The 16,667-nt window shown below is 37.1% G+C and overlaps 2 protein-coding genes across 2 annotated transcripts in view; both read left to right on the top strand.

The window, feature by feature from the left end:
- The first annotated feature begins 1,471 nt into the window (after positions 1 to 1,471).
- On the top strand, positions 1,472 to 9,345 carry LOC109059351 (jupiter microtubule associated homolog 2-like). The gene is made up of 5 exons (XM_019076547.2): positions 1,472 to 1,662; positions 2,407 to 2,558; positions 7,294 to 7,442; positions 7,842 to 7,884; positions 8,007 to 9,345. The coding sequence occupies exons 1-5, from the start codon at positions 1,607 to 1,609 to the stop codon at positions 8,252 to 8,254; spliced, it is 648 nt and encodes a 215-aa protein (XP_018932092.2). The 5' UTR covers positions 1,472 to 1,606; the 3' UTR covers positions 8,255 to 9,345.
- Positions 9,346 to 10,446: 1,101 nt separating this feature from the next.
- The window catches only part of mapk8ip3 (mitogen-activated protein kinase 8 interacting protein 3), a 35,958-nt gene continuing 29,737 nt past the window's right edge, over positions 10,447 to 16,667 (top strand). The window contains exon 1 of the mRNA XM_042726897.1: positions 10,447 to 11,396. Within this exon, the coding sequence (XP_042582831.1) occupies positions 11,097 to 11,396 (300 nt within the window). The 5' untranslated portion in view covers positions 10,447 to 11,096. The remainder of the gene's footprint in view (positions 11,397 to 16,667) is intronic.

Here is a 16,667-nt window from a genome sequence, read left to right as displayed (position 1 = left end):
TATAGAATTTGTATAATTATTGTATATTTTATTACAATAAATATTTTACATTGTGTATACATTTTTTATTTTTAAACATGATAGAATCAATGATAGAACTTCAAGAAATTATACAGAAAAATATCTTCTTATCTTGTTTGGTAAATTTATACCTGCGAATATAATATGTAGGCCTTACTATAATAAAATAATCACATATGCACATATACCCTTATCGCAATTTATCATAACAAAAAATAATATCATTTATATGTTCTCTATATATCCTCCCGGGACCCAGGCATAGACTTTTGTCTTCTGTGGGGGACATTATATTTTAGTGAATTTCTCTGAGAGCATACATGCCACAGTTTTAAGTCTGGATGTCCTGTACAGAGCACATTCTGAGCTTTTTAGAGATATCAGCTGTTTGGAAGTTTGATCATAAACACTCCCTCTCCTTGGTCTTTGGATATGACTGATATTGACAGAATGATCAAATTTAGCACTCTTAGAGAAATACGATAATGTTTTGTAATTAGGCCTATCATTTAAATCTGGCTAATTTTCAAGTTTTAAATTGCCATACATAAACCTCTCAGAAATGTAATGGGGTTTTGAATCGGAATATGACTTTTTGTTATGAAACAGGGCATAATTGTCACACACGTCTTCTGTAGAGGACACCAGGACAAACATCATGTTAATCAGGCATTTTGGAGAAACACATCAAGTCAATAGGGGAAGAAATTATAGATCAATATTTCTGTGAAATATGAGATATTCTTATGAAAATGTTGCCAAGTTATTACTCCCACTATTACACTTCTTTTCTTCATTAAAGTTTGCCACAAGAACTCATTAATATGCAAATTTGATGTAATGTATAGATACATTGCATAGAATAGGAATATAAATTTATGGACACTTCACGCACATATTGCATAAAGTATATCAAATCATTCTGTTATATCTATCATAACACAGTTCATTTTTTTTTCACCAGTTTTTAGGTTTAAAAAAATGCCAGATCTAAGTTATTCATATATTTATTTATTTTTATTTTTATTTTTATTTATTTTTTGAATAACTTAGACCTGGCGTCCTCTACAAAGGACATAGAATAAAATATTCATAAAATATATTTTTTCAAAAATGATTTTTCTCGATTGGTTTCTTACGATCCAACCAATGTAACGACATTAAAAAAAAAAAAAAACATTCACAAATTGTTTTTTTTCTGGTTCTCAGGAGGATGTGAATTATTATTATTATTATTATTATTATTATTATTATTATTATTATTTCATATGTTATGATTGAGGTTACAGTCAACACTACTGAGGCAGTAGGTACATTAAAGTAGGTACACACTCTGTTGGCCATATTAACCTTCCAGCCAATAGAAATCTACTTCAATCAGACCGATTTCGAAGACAGCCATTCACATAATCGCATCTGCAGTTCTGCCCTAAATGCAAATAAGCTGTGCAATCCTGGGCGTGTTCGGCCGGACTCGACGGTTTCTGTGGCACAGACGCAGGGCTCTTGTTTCTGCAGGGAGGACTCTCTGTTGTTGCTGAAGTTTCTGGGTCACGCACGTCGCAGTAGACTGAGACAAGCAACCATGACTTCAACAAACATGTTTCAGGGGCTCGATAGTAGCGGCAAACCAAGTTCAAGGTATGTGTCGTGTGCTGTCAGTTTATCTGGAGCAATCCGGTGTTTGTAGGGTTGGGTGTTGACACTTGCATGTGTTTCTCGAATCATCAATCACGATTCTTTGTGGCTAAGCGCTACATGCTAACTCTTATTAGTGAAGCTCAGACGCTTGTATTGCATTTACATTGTGTGGTCAAATTACTGGATATAACTGCACCAACAATGTGCAGTACAGTGTGTGCTGTTAAATATGATATTTCAAACTGTGATGTTAATGTGGTCAATGTTTTCTGTTAGCCGTTAGCGGCATATGTGCCGAGGCTCGAAGAAAAGGTTTGAGAGCTACGTAGACGCATTTTTATTTTTTAATCGGAGATGTATTGGAAATTGAAATGATGTCTACCTAAAAAGTAAACATGAGTTTATGAATTAATATGAAGTTATGCTCAATTGCAGACTTCGAAGTTGGCGCAAGTGTTGTTGATCGGAAACGAAATTATGCCGCAGGTTTTGGTTATCGTGCAGGGCTTTAACTTTCTTAAAGAAATACACGAATTATTTCAATTTAGCTTTAGATGTAAGATACAACTTGGTGGCCCGTAAAAGCCTGACCGCCTAAACTTGTAACTGCAGTTGCGATGTTCCACCTCACAGAGAGGGTGGCGCTGTAGTTATAGACCTTTATCAATCTGTACATTTCAAGTAATGAGATATAATATATAGTATTCGTGTGAATTCATGTACATATCTGTATGTTGTCTGTAGAGTACTAAGACCTCCAGGGGGAGGGTCAAGCAATCTCTTCGGTGGTTATGAAGAAGACACTTCCGCCTCCAGACGGCCAAACAAAATGTCCTCTTCTATTTTTGCACCTCCAGAAGAGACCCGGGGGGGTCCCAGACGCTCCAATCCCCCAGGTGAGCGTGCAGCAGACACTCTTACACTCTCTGAGTGAAAATCACCACACTGTGACTTAGTTTTATGTGTTAGAGACTCTCTCTGCCTTCCTCTATGCAAACAAGGGCACTTTGCGTTTGTTATCGTGTCACCAAAAGCAACATCAAAACCTCTACTTCAGTCACTAACCAGTCAGTTAACTCTGTGAGGTCATACACAGACTGAACTGATCAAATTAGACATCTAGAGAGGGTTTAAAGGTCATAGTGTTAAAACAGGCCAAGTATTGATCTGAAGTTTAAAGTGCTCTTAAACATTGTCTAATTCTGAGGCCTTCAGTTCTGGGTTAATAAGTGGCTCTCTTCTGTTTGAATAGAAATAATATTTCATGCTTTGCGCTGAGGGAGCAGGTGCTGAGAATCTCTCTGTTTTGTTTCTTCACTGACATAAGTGGTGTTGTATTATTGGCCATTACGAAGCTGACTATTTCACTGTGGTATCATTACTACGCTTTTAGAAATGACCAAATTATTATTGTTAATTAACACTAAAATCAAGCTCACCTAAGGACTTTAATAAGATTTTGAAAAGAAAAGGTTTCAGAATTTTTATCTGATGCAAATGTGAAACATCTTGTATCTTAATTTTTCTTGTTTTTTTTGTAACTTTTGTTACTATTACAACTACTACTAAAACCATTAAAAAAATCTTTACTTATGTTAACTAAAATAAAATAAACTTGATTTACTAAAATAAAACTAAGCTGAAATAATAAAACTTTACAGACAGACACAAATGCACTTACAGTGGGTATAGAAAAGCATCGCCCCTCCTTAAAATAACATTTTGTTGCTTTGCAGCCTGAAATGAAGACGGACACCGTTTTTGTTTTTATTTTTTTATCAAGCTGTATTAGTGCAAATTATAACATCCAAGTGAAAGATATAACACTAACATATCAGAAAATAAATAAATAAATTAAAAACAGAATCACTGAGCTGGAGAAGCATCACCCACTTGTGTCAGTATTTTGTGTGACCATCTTTTGCTTTAATTTACAGCCTTTAGTCTGTTGGGATATGTCTCTGTCTCTACTAACTTTGCACATAGACTTTGCTATACATTATTTGCCCCCTCTTCTTTGCAGAACTGCTCAACTCAGTTAATTTGATGGTGACTGTTTGTGGACTGCAGTCAAATCATTCCACAGATTTTCAGTGGGGTTTAAGTCTGGGCTCTGATCAGGCCATGCAAAGACATTCACCTTTTTCTCCTTCAACCACTGTGTGCTCAGTTCTGTTGTGTGCTTTGGGTCGTTGTCATGTTGGAAGGTAAACCTTCTTCCCACTGACAGCTTTCTGGTAGAGGGCAGCAGATTTTCCTCAAGAATTTGACTATTTTGTCCCATCCATTTTTTTCTTCTGTCCTGACAAGTGCTCCAGTCCCTGCTGCAGAGAAACTCCCAGAACAGGATCTTACCACCTCCATGCTTTACTGGAGGAATGCTGTTATTTGGACGGTGAGCTGTATTGGATTTCCGCCAGACATTTTGTTTGGTGTCGAGGACAAATAATTTCATTTTAGTCTCATCTGCCTCAGAATCCTCAAGGTGTGTTTTTGCAAAGCTCAGTCATGACTGCATGTGGCCTTTCTTGAGGAGTGGCTTTTTTTTTTTTTTTACAACCCTCCAATACAAGACACATTTGTGAGAATTTGTGATGTTGTTGTCACATGCACACAATGACCAGTCTTTGTCATAAATTCCTGCAGCTGCTTCAGAGTTGCTGTAGGCCTCTCGGTCGCCTCTCTGAGCAGTTTCCTCCTGCTCTTTCATTCAGTTTGGAGCGACGTCCTGATCCAGGGAGGGTCTGTGTTGTACCAAATACCTTCATCTTCTTAATAATAGACTTCACTGTGCTTCTAGGCAGTGATAAAGCCTTAGAATTTTTTTGTATCCATCTCCTGACTTTTGCCTGTCCACAACTTTACCCCGGAGATCTTTTGACAGTGCTTTGCCAACCGTAGTTGATTGTTTGTTTCAGTTGCACTACCAAGGACTGACATGCTCCAGGAAAGCTCTTTTCATGCTGAGCTGATCAAAATGAGCACAGCTGATCACAGCTGAAAGTCAAGTGGCTTTGTGTGCCATTGAAAATGTGATTAACTACACCTGATTGAGTTTACAAGTCATTTTTAGGAGGGGGTGCTTTTTCCAACTCAGTGATTCTGGTTGTTAATTTTTTTTTTTCTGACATGGTGTTATATATTTCACTTGGGTGTTATAAGTAAATTCAGCTGGATAAAACAAAAACTGTGTCCATCTTCATTTCAAAGCAACAAAATGTGATTATTTTAAAGGATTATTTTAATGATTCTATTCTATACCCACTGTATATAAGACAAGCACATTTTAATTATTAGAACTCTAATTAATATACAGCTCTGGAAAAAATTAAGATACCACTGCATAATCATCAGTTTCTCTGGTTTTACTATTTATAGGTATGTGTTTTTCTTTTATTCTATAAACTACTGACAACATTTCTCCCAAATTTCAAATAAACATTGTCATTTAGAGCATTTATTTGCAGAAAATGACAAGTAGTCAAAATAACAAAAAAGATGCAGTGTTCTCAGACATCAAATAATGCAAAGAAAACAAGTTCATATTCATTTTTGGTAACACTTTATAATAAATTTCATTAATCCCCAACAAACATGATATAATGGGTAACCGATAATTTAGATAACCTATACAAAATAATAATTAAACATTACCTGATGATTAACAGATCATTTAATGTAAATTAAAATGCTTAATGCCATTAAACTTTCAATTCATATGATCATGCGCTTCTTAAAAATCTTCAAATGATTTTAACAGATGTTATACAATGATTAAAAGCGTTAATGTACAGCACTTTTGCTGCTATTGAGGTGTGATACGGGGAAGGTTAGGGGCAGGTTTGGTAGTATGGGTCTGTTTAAGGAATGGTTAAGGGTTCAAGGGTCAGGGGTAAATTTGATAACTACAAGGAACTGATTAAAGGAATACCCTGTTTAATAATGTATAATTAGTAAACGTTTATTAACATTTACAAATGATGAATAGTTTCCACTTTAGATTGGGTACTGCAAAAACATTAACAAATAATTAATAAATGACTTAGGATGTGTAAATGGTAGAAGTCTACACAAACAAAGATTAAAACAAAATGTGACATTTACAGATTGTTTAAGACTTAATAAAAAAATTGTTAATGTGAGTAGTTTGTGAAGTGCTTACATTTGTTAAAAAAAAAAAAAAAAAAAAAAGCTTTAGGTAATATATGAACTGAAGTTAAATGATATTTGTTAGCATTTAAAAGTACACTAACAAATAAACTTTTAATCATCGTATAATTTGTTAAAATAATTTTTAGATTAAGAAATGCACGAGTGTATGAATTGAAAGTTTAATGACATTTGTAAGCATTAATTAATGATCCATTAAGCATTATATAATATTTGTAAATGATTTATTGATGAAGCTTTTACTCATTGTAAAATTATTTGAAGATTTTTAAAAAGTTCATGATCCATATAAAATGAAAGTTTAATGACATTTGTAAGCACTTCAACTAACATGAAAATTATCTGTTAATCATTAGGTAATATTTAATAAGTATATTAGTTAACATTAACAAGCACATTCTCTTATTTCTAACTATGCGAAAATATATATTCAATAATGATCTGTTAATCATTGTTTGTTAATAGTTTATTAATGAAAGTTATTATAAAGTTTTTCCTCATTTTTAAATGACACACTACTTATGTTTTAACGTAGGAAGAGTTCAGAAATCGATATTTGGTGGAATACTTGTACTTGCCTTGTATGTGGCTTGATTCATGCACCCTTCACAAAGACAAATGTGCGTGATTCCAGCACCTCTTAGATCACTAATCCTCCACCAAATTGCACAGTGGGTGAAATTTAAAACAAAACTAATCCAGGATAGATTTTAACATTCAGTGTTCTTTTTTTGCAGATATTCTTTACAACTAAAAAGTACTTAAGTACGTAAAGCTCAATTATACATTCACTTCAACAAATAAGCACAAGTGAACCTGCCATATCAACCAAGACCACAGCGAGTTGCCAAAGGACTGCATATAAACTACTATAAGGATCAATTCAGAATCGCTAAACACACCAAAATACATATTAAAAATGTAAACATTCTGCTGAAATGGGGAAAAAAACCTGATTGTGTGGAAACTCAGCAATCTGAATGCTCGCCTAATGTACGACTCCTGTATGTCTCTCTAATCATCTTTACCTTAATTACAATCGGCCTCCATCAAAACGTTACTAGTGCAACACTGGCTTACTTCACACAGTGTGATGAGATACAGCTTGAGCTGCTGCATACAAGAGAGGTGGTGCTGTAATTTTTTTATTTTTATTTAACATTAATAATAAAATTAGTGAATTGAATATACTTTAATTTGAATTTGAATCTTCAAGTTGAATCTTTAATCTTAAATCCTAATCTTAAGGGTCCCCACCCACCCCCGGTTCTTACTATAACATTTAAGGAGCTAGAAAAGGAACCTTTGGTCTGCATTTTGTCAGTTGCTGAACTGACACTATTTATAAAGGTCTAAGAATGTATTTATATGTACATTTTCAGCAATGTGCATCATGTTCTTGTAATACTAGCATTATTGTATCTCCACAAACTTTGATTTATGTGCCTCTTATTGTCTCAGGTGGAAAGAGCAGTGGGATATTTGGGGACCCATGTGCTGCTTCAACTCACGGTAGGGCTGTTCCCCCTGGTGGAGCCTCCAGTAACATCTTTGGGGGTGCAGAGTCGACCCCACCTTCTGTGAAAAGTCAGCATCCCAACAAACCAAAGGTATTAGCCTATTACACTTTGTATATATATATATTTTTTTTTTTTTCTGGAGCAGCAAATCAGCATATCAGAATGATTTCTGAAGAATCATGTGACACTGAAGACTGGAGTAATGATACTGAAAATTCAGCTTTGCCATCACAGGAATAAATTACATTCTAAAATCTATTAAATAGAAAGTTATTATTTTAAATTGCAATATTTCACAGTATTACTTTTAAATCAAAATATCAAATAAATTAAATAAATGCAACCTGGGTGTTTTTTTTTTTCTTCAAACCTTTTGAACAGAAGTGTATGTGACTTACAAATTCATAATAATTTTATGTTTTCCACAAGTCTATTAAAATCTGTAAATGTTCACCCACTTAAACTCTAATGCTCTTTTATTCTCTGTAGGACAATTTAAGTGTGGGTGTACCTGCTACTCCAGATCCACCAGGTAAAGAAAACCTGAGATTGACCTAACATTAGTCATCTGTTCTTCATGCCCCAGTTTGTTTCTCCTCAGTCTTTATTGATGGCAGGCAGTTCCCCTTCCCACCGTTTTTCTCTCACTTGCAGCCCCATTGCCTAAAAAGGAGACTGCAGTTAAGGAAGTGAAGGCGGAGCCAGTGACCCCTCAACCAACACCTGAAAAAGAGCCACCAGCCCTTGCACCTGCACCTGCACCTGCAGCCAATCAGAATTCTGAGGCAGCAACGTGGCAACCAACAGAAAAGGACCACGAGCCACGCCTCGGACCCCGCCCTCGCTCTCACAACAAAGTGCTCAACCCACCAGGTGGAAAGTCCAGTGTGGTTTTCTATTAGCCATAGCCATCATTGTCACTTCCTTTCTTCCATCTGCTTTTAACCTGTACTAAAACTTATCCTTTCTCATTTACTTTCTCCTTAACTTTTTTTTCCTCTTAAGTCTGTCACTCTTCATTCCTTTTTTGATTCTGCACTTTCTGATTCATTCCTCACTTTCCCTTTTCCTTTTCATCTAATTAGAATCACGGTTACTCTTGCTCCTAAAACTGAATGGTTGTTTCCTTTCAAATGGTTTGCATTGACGGTCGTTTCTTTATGTGATTATGTTTTGTCAATTTGCTAATGTATTAAATGCAAGTTTGCCTCACGAATATCAGAGCAGTCTATGCAGTGTTCAGCTGGTACCACTGTTGGTCGCCAAAGCAAGCTCTTCAGTATCAGCATATTCAGATCTCCCTTTGAAACCCAGTGAATGTGTTCTGATGGCAAATTCTTTTGTGCAATAAGGTGACCTCCCTTCTCATTTTTTCTACTCTGCTCTTGCATTTTTTTTTGAGCAAGACACAAAGCCAAATGTAAAAGTAGTGGTTTAGATGGCTAACCAAATGCAGTTTTTGTAACTGATAATCGCCAAAGCACATATGACAATGATTAGAATACGTACAATCACGCATCTTTGACAATACCACACTATTAAAATGTCCATATATATACATTTGAATGTAACCAGAGACCGTTAAACTAAGAGAATCATCTGATATGCCTGATTCTGTACTTGAAAAGAGTTGCTGCGCCATTGATTCTTTAATACTTGTGTTAAATTTGGCCTTTCCTCCCATTAGCCATCTGCTTTATTCTTTGCATGGCGGGTGAAAGGTCAAATATGACACGTCTGTGAGAGTGAGTGTGTGTGTGTGTGTGTGGGCATTCCACACATGACTAGTGCCGTCCCTGCCCAAAATAATACTTCAGTGGTTGCTTGGCAATGTGACTGGCTATGATGATGTCACAGAGGACTGACTGTTTCGTACAATACACCTCTGTATTGTTCACTTGTATGCTGTTTTGTATTGCTTATTTTTTTTCCATGACAATAAAAGGATGTTTTACCATGTTGCTTGAAATAAACTGAAATCTTCACTTAAAAACTTGCTTATGTGCATGTGCTTGCTGAATTTTTAGCTAACTGTGTCAGGTTTATATTGTTCAAAGTAGGAGGTATCAGTGATTGAGTACAAAACCAACTACAGAAATACAACTTAATTGGTTTACGTAACTAAATTAATTTGGTTTCATGTTTTTGTGCAAGGTCTTGGTCTAATTTTTCACAGCATGTCATCATTGTAAGATACAAAATTAATTTATACTTTCCATGTAAAAATATTTATAAATATAGGGATATATTCAGGCCTACTTATTTCATAACAAGTGAAATATGGAAAGCAGACCTTCAGGATGGAGGCTGAATTTGATTATTCCTGAATACTTTTATTTATTTTTTTTGGTATGTGTAGCCTTATAAAAGGTATAAATGTTTTTTTTTTCCCCTTTGGTATTCCTCGTTTAGGGGTCACACTTGTGATTCTCTGTAGTCAAACGAGACAAGAAGAATATTTTTAAACAAATGAAAGTACTATTGTATTTGAATATTATTTGTTTTTAATGTTTTGTATTTTTGGTGGATTTCATGGTACTAGGCAATATTCACCTTAAATTATGCACCATTTATTTCTATATCAAATAACGAATATTAAAAAAACATGTCTATTTGTAGTGTTTATAAAATACGTGTGCTACAAAAGTCACCAGGTTTTGTACCATTCAGTCATACATGATTGTGATAGTTTTATGAGTTTTGTTCAAGAATCAGTGGTCAGGTCAATACAGTGTTACAGAAATGCAACTGACAAAAGTTTGCTAAAAATGGCACAGGAATTTAATTCAAATGCACATTTTTGTTTCTTTGTGAATAAACTGCTGCAGACTGTGTCACATTGCTAATTGCGGTAATCGCAATCCCATTTGAAGACGCGTGGGGGCTAGAGAGCAACATGATGCGAATTTGTGATAGTCTTGGGGGGAACCTTTGCGGTCGGCTCTAAAAAATGTTTGGTTTTAATACTTGTTTACGGCATAAAATACATTCAATATAACAAAAACATAATTGATGTCGTTGATGTTGTTCCGTTGTAGGAGCACAGCAGCGATCACACATCACTATCCCGGCCTGCTCCATGCAGGCGCTGTGACGTCAACTGGCCCATCCGACGGAAACAGCATCACGAACCCCCGCCGCCCTGTCAACCACCGAATTGATGTGTAATGCCAAAAAATGACCAGTCTGACATAACGCTAGAAAAGCAATATCCGATTGTCAATGACAACGGGAGCCCGCAGGCCTATCGCACGGTAGCTATTTATTCCCGTATTTATTCATATTCGTTTTAATCGCCCTCCATTGACTCTTCAGTAATGGCTGGGCTCGCGGGCTGCGGCTGTTGAGAGGCAGGTGCATCGTCAGACAGACGCTCGTTGGGCGTGATGTGTGATGAGATGGATTTCGCTCCAGTGCAGCGATGAGACGGACGCAACCGGAGAATCACCGAGGAGCAGCGAGGCGCGTGTGATCGAGCTGCCGACACCGGGGCGCAGGAGCACGGGCGGGGAAAAGAGCTCGTCCCCTCGCGAGCGCTCCGTCTGATCAACAAATATTGAATATTAAACGGCCGTACATCCCGAAACCCAGCTGTTGCTGGTGGAATCGGGTCGTGGAGCGAAGTGGCATCATGTGCACCTGATGACTCTGTCATGAATTCATAGGAGCCATTTCGATTCGTGTCGCCGGTGTACTAATTATTCTTTCTATAATAACGAGCTTCGATCAGACGCCGCCGCCAATATGATGGAGCTGGACGAGGTGGTGTACCAGGACGATTATGGGGCCGTGTCTGTCATGTCAGAGCGGGTGTCGGGCCTGGCCAGCAGCATCTACCGGGAGTTCGAGCGCCTCATCCAGAGCTACGATGAGGAGGTGGTGAAGGAGCTGATGCCGCTGGTGGTGAATGTTCTGGAGAACCTCGACTCGGTTTTAACGGAGAACCAGGAGCATGAGGTGGAGCTGGAACTTCTCAAGGAGGACAACGAGCAGCTCATCACGCAGTATGAACGGGAAAAAGCGCTGCGCAAACAGGCGGAGGAGGTAAACTATAATAATATCATCATCTCATCTCATCACACATCCCATCATGCCCTTCATATAATGTCCTATTCAAACAAGAGAGTTTGTATTAGTTGATCATAACTGGGTCTGTAAACATTTAAAAGAGCCTTGCAAACACAGCCACTGGCTCTTTAACCCTGTAAAGCATGGCACATTAAATAATAGTCAGAAAAATCTATTTTGTTGAAATAGAACCTAAAAATGTAAAAAACTAAGAAGTTTGCATATGTGTTTTATGTTTTGTATTTTTGTCTTTTATGTAGGCTTTTATAGCCTATTTATTAGTGAGGGTATGGAGCTCACTCTTTAGTAAACTCCTCAATTTTATCCAAAGGCCCAGCTTAGAAACAAAACAAAAACAGAACAAATGCAATTTGGTGCTGTTGTTATTTATATGGCCAAAAAGAAAGATTAAATTCTGCAATAACGCATGTACCACAACCTGAAGGGGGACGATTTGAGAATCATACTAAAAGGCTTTTTACTTATTAAAAAAGTATGAGATATCAATTAATGACAGAAGGCATGTAGTATATTGTGTGCAACAGGTTTTTCAGCAAGGTTTTGATTATGTTGATCATTTAGAGGCCTTAGAAATTCATGTAGCAAATATGATACAGTAGGTTGCGCCTCTATCTGTACACATTAGTATGAAATATAGTTCTGTCACATGCACTACAGTTCTTCCAGCAACCCCTCTGCTTTGTTCCATAATGAAAATTGCATGTGTTGCTCTGCCTACACTTGCAGGAAATAAATCTCTAAATCTCCTACAGAAGATTATCTCATACATGTTTGTACATAAATAATACGCAGGCAAACACTCATCATTTTTGGGCATCAGCACAGGCTCTGCTACTATGACTAGACAGCCACAGGGAACAGATGCCCTTTACAACTCTTCACATGCATCGTCACTTCATGCTAACATTGCCAAAACATTTTCCAAACGTAACTTTATTATCGACTGCACAGCTGGAACATTATTGGGATTCTTGTTGTGTTGATCTTTATAGCAGAGTTTAGACGGTGTAAATGGCATGTGGTCAAAATGTGAGTGTGTTTCCTCTTTAAGCGCAAGTCATTGCTGCAATTGTAAAGATGTAGTGTGTGAATATATAATGGAGAATGAGTGATGATAGCTCTGTCATAACTGAGCAATGTATTTTAAGAGCAGAGATTATTGTATCAGAAGACAGAAAGAAAGGACAAAAAAAGAGAAAATACAGGCTGTTTTTCAGTATCACAGATGTTACAGAGAAAGAACGTGATTATGAAATGCAGTGATGCTTCTCACCCAGTACTTGATTACTTCCGTTTTGTTTCGGAATTTCAAAATTAAAGCCAGCCACACTATTTATTCTTCTATATCCATTTCTTTATTTTAAATATTTTTTTCTTTATTATTTTTTTTTCTAAAAAAAAAATCTTTATTTTATTTTATTTTACAATTTGTATTCCAAAGAAGCTGCATTTTTAAATAATCCACTATTTTTATTTTTTATTTTGTTTAAATTTCTAGATGGTATTTATCTTGCTCTCATAAAATATGTTGATACTATAAATAATATATTAAACATTTCACTCAAATCTATTGTGCATTTTTCCAGTTGAAACCACCTCTCCAAAAATAATAGACGCCAGTAAGGAATTTTGTGTGTAGCAGGCTTGTATCTACTGCAGAAAGAAACAGGCCATGGTTTAAAACAATATAATTAATAAAAGAAAATGGTTAAGTGTTAGGGATAGGTCTTTTGCGTATTATTGCAGCAATGCAAAGACATATGTGCTTGCTTGGGGTGCAGAGGACAAAAGTGGGCGGATGATGGGCAGGGAGGGTGATTATGGATAATCAATTTTCTCATAGAAGGAGGCTGGCTGACGCTGTAACCCGATTCTCATGTTAAGAGACAGACAGAGAGCACAGAGCGAGTGAGATAGTGAGGGATGGAGGGAGAGAGAGAGAGGGGAAGTAAACAGCATTCTCCAGTTCCGCATCCTGTGGGATTATGGCAGTACAGTAGAGTATAATGGCCACAGTAAGAACATCCCCCTCACTATTTCTCGCTGTCTTCCTCTCATATAGACTCATCCATGTATGAACACATATTCGGAATGTCAAACAGCTTGATAAAATACAATAAGCGATCCTCAAGGGAGAAATCAGTGATTAATTTAATATCATTACAATGAATTTGCATTTTTAAATTTTAGCTGTAATTTAAGTTACATTTAAGAAAAATTACATCTAACAGTATAAAAGCTTAATTGATACAGATTATTTATGACATGCATGAGGCATTCACATCTTTCTGATGTATGGTGGCATAACAGGTGCGCTTGGCTCAACTCCAACTTGTCACATGTAATTGAATTCAATATTAAAATCTTATATCCCTGCTTAATATGCAATACAAGTGCAAGCAAGATTTAAATGTGTAAACTGTGAAAACTGAAAGTGTTAAAACTGAAAGTGTATTATTTTGGGGGGATCTCAACCAGCCTGACACTGCAATATAATCTCATTCAGTGTTACCATGTTTGGGGGACTATTGGCCAAATTATTTTTATGTATTTTATTAAATATAGCTAGTGATGTAGACAATACACACTTCACCTTTTCTGTCCATTCATGATTAAACTGCAGAATGAGAAGTATTGTTATGTCAAGGTATAGCAAGAAAAAACTCAAATTAGCAGTCTGGAATTACATTACGAAAAGCATTACATAATATTTAATGTCTCTATAATCCCATATGTAGACATGCGTCTGATATGGAGTGTACAGGTGCATCTCAATAAATTAGTATGTCGTGGAAAAGTTCATTTATTTCAGTAATTCAACTCAAATTGTGAAACTTGTGTATAACATAAATTCAGTGCACACAGACTGAAGTAGTTTAAGTCTTTGGTTCTTTTAATTGTGATGATTTTGGCTCACATTTAACAAAAACCCACCAATTCACTATATTCACAATTTACAACAAATTAGAATACTTCATAAGACCAGTTAAAAAAAAAAACATTTTTAGTGAATTGTTGGCCTTCTGGAAAGTATGTTAATTTACTGTACATGTACTCAATATTTGGTAGGGGCTCCTTTTGCTTTAATTACTGCCTCAATTCGGCGTGGCATGAAGGTGATCAGTTTGTGGCACTGCTGATGTGGTATGGAAGCCCAGGTTTCTTTGACAGTGGCCTTCAGCTCATTTGCATTTTTTGGTCTCTTGTTTCTCATTTTCCTCTTGACAATACCCCATAGATTCTCTCTGGGGTTCAGGTCTGGTGAGTTTGCTGGCCAGTCAAGCACACCAACATCATGGTCATTTAACCAACTTTTGGTGCTTTTGTCAGTGTGGGCAGGTGCCAAGTCCTGCTGGAAAATGAAATCAGCATCTTCAAAAAGCTGGTCAGCAGAAGGAAGCATGAAGTGCTCCAAACTTTCTTGGTAAACGGGTGCAGTGACTTTAGTTTTCAAAAAACACAATGGACCAACACCAGCAGATGACATTGCACCCCAAATCATCACAGACTGTGGAAACTTAACACTGGACTTCAAGCAACTTGGGCTATGAGCTTCTCCACCCTTCCTCCAGACTCTAGGACCTTTGTTTCCTAATGAAATACAAAACTTGCTCTCATCTGAAAATAGGACTTTAGACCTCTGGGCAACAGTCCAGTTCTTCTTCTCCTTAGCCCAGGTAAGACGCCTCTGACGTTGTCTGTGGTTCAGGAGTGGCTTAACAAGAGGAATACGACAACTGTAGCCCAATTCCTTGGCTCTTGATGCCTTGACCCCAGCCTCAGTCCATTCTTTGTGAAGTTCACTCAAATTCTTGAATCGATTTTGTTTGACAATCCTCATAAGGCTGCGGTTCTCTCGGTTGGTTGTGCATCTTTTTCTTCCACACTTTTTCCTTCCACTCAACTATCTGTAAACATGCTTGGATACAGCGCTCTGTGAACAGCCAGCTTCTTTGGCAATAAATGTTTGTGGTTTACCCTCCTTGTGAAGGGTGTCAATGATTGTCTTCTGGGCAACTGTCAGATCAGCAGTCTTCCCCATGATTGTGTAGCCTAGTGAACCAAACTGAGAGACCATTTTGAAGGCTCAGGAAACCTTTACAAGTGTTTTAAATTGATTAGCTGATTTGCATGTGACCATATTCTAATTTGTTGAGATAGTGAATTGGTGGGTTTTTGTTAAATGTGAGCCAAAATCATTACAATGAAAAGAACCAAAGACTTAAACTACTTAAGTCTGTGTGCATTGAATTTATTTCATACACAAGTTTCACAATTTGAGTTGAATTACTGAAATAAATGAACATTTCCACGACATTCTAATTTATTGAGATGCACCTGTACACAGTACCCTAGAAATGACTTTATAAGTCAAAACACTCATTAGAATGACATGATCAGCCTAGTGTGATTTGTTCACTGAAGATGGATTTAAATTTTTATAGTGTTAGAGTGTGTTTGGTTTTTCCCTCCCTGTGCAGTGCTGGGATTACTGAATTCCAGGAGGCTGTTTGTGGCTGGGCCACACTGCAGAAAGAGCCTATTGTGTTCCACTTAAAGGGGTCATATGATGCTGCTAAAAAGAACATTATTTTGTGTATTTGGTGTAATGAAATGTGTTTATGTGGTTTAAGGTTCAAAAAACACATTATTTTCCACATACGGTACATTATTGTTTCTCCTCTATGCCCCGCCTTCTGAAACGCGTAAATTTTTGCAAAGCTCGTCGGTCTGAAAAGTGAGGTGTGCTGTGATTGGCCAGCTATCCAGTGCGTTGTGATTGGCCAAATACCTCAAGCGTGTGACGGAAATGTTACGCCCCTTAACATATTGTGATGCCCTGTCCGGCCGGAGCGACGAGACATAAACATTAAACCCCATTATAAACGTGATATAAACATGATTTCTAGTAGTGTCCTCTTTTGGAAGGCCAAACAAAGTAGTTCCCTTTCAGTCGGTCACGTTCGACGTAGTCTCAGCCTCAGACATCACGCACACGGACCGTTGGCTAAACGTCTGTTGCATATGGGACACAAAAGTGGAAACACTTCAGGAGTGTCGAAGTCGTCATTGGATTGGTTGAATTCTATAGGATTTACGCAAGACGTGTGTGTCGCGTTCTTTAACGTTCCGCCTGGAAACAAAGATACCGTGGCGCCAAATCCCCTCACGAAAGAAGAAAGCCGCCGTGAGCCCAATCACCTTCGAGTGGTAACAAAACGACCC

This window comes from Cyprinus carpio, chromosome A3 (genome assembly GCF_018340385.1).
Source record: "Cyprinus carpio isolate SPL01 chromosome A3, ASM1834038v1, whole genome shotgun sequence".
Classification (NCBI taxonomy): Eukaryota; Metazoa; Chordata; class Actinopteri; order Cypriniformes; family Cyprinidae; genus Cyprinus; species Cyprinus carpio.
This window is presented reverse-complemented; position numbering and strand designations above follow the sequence as displayed.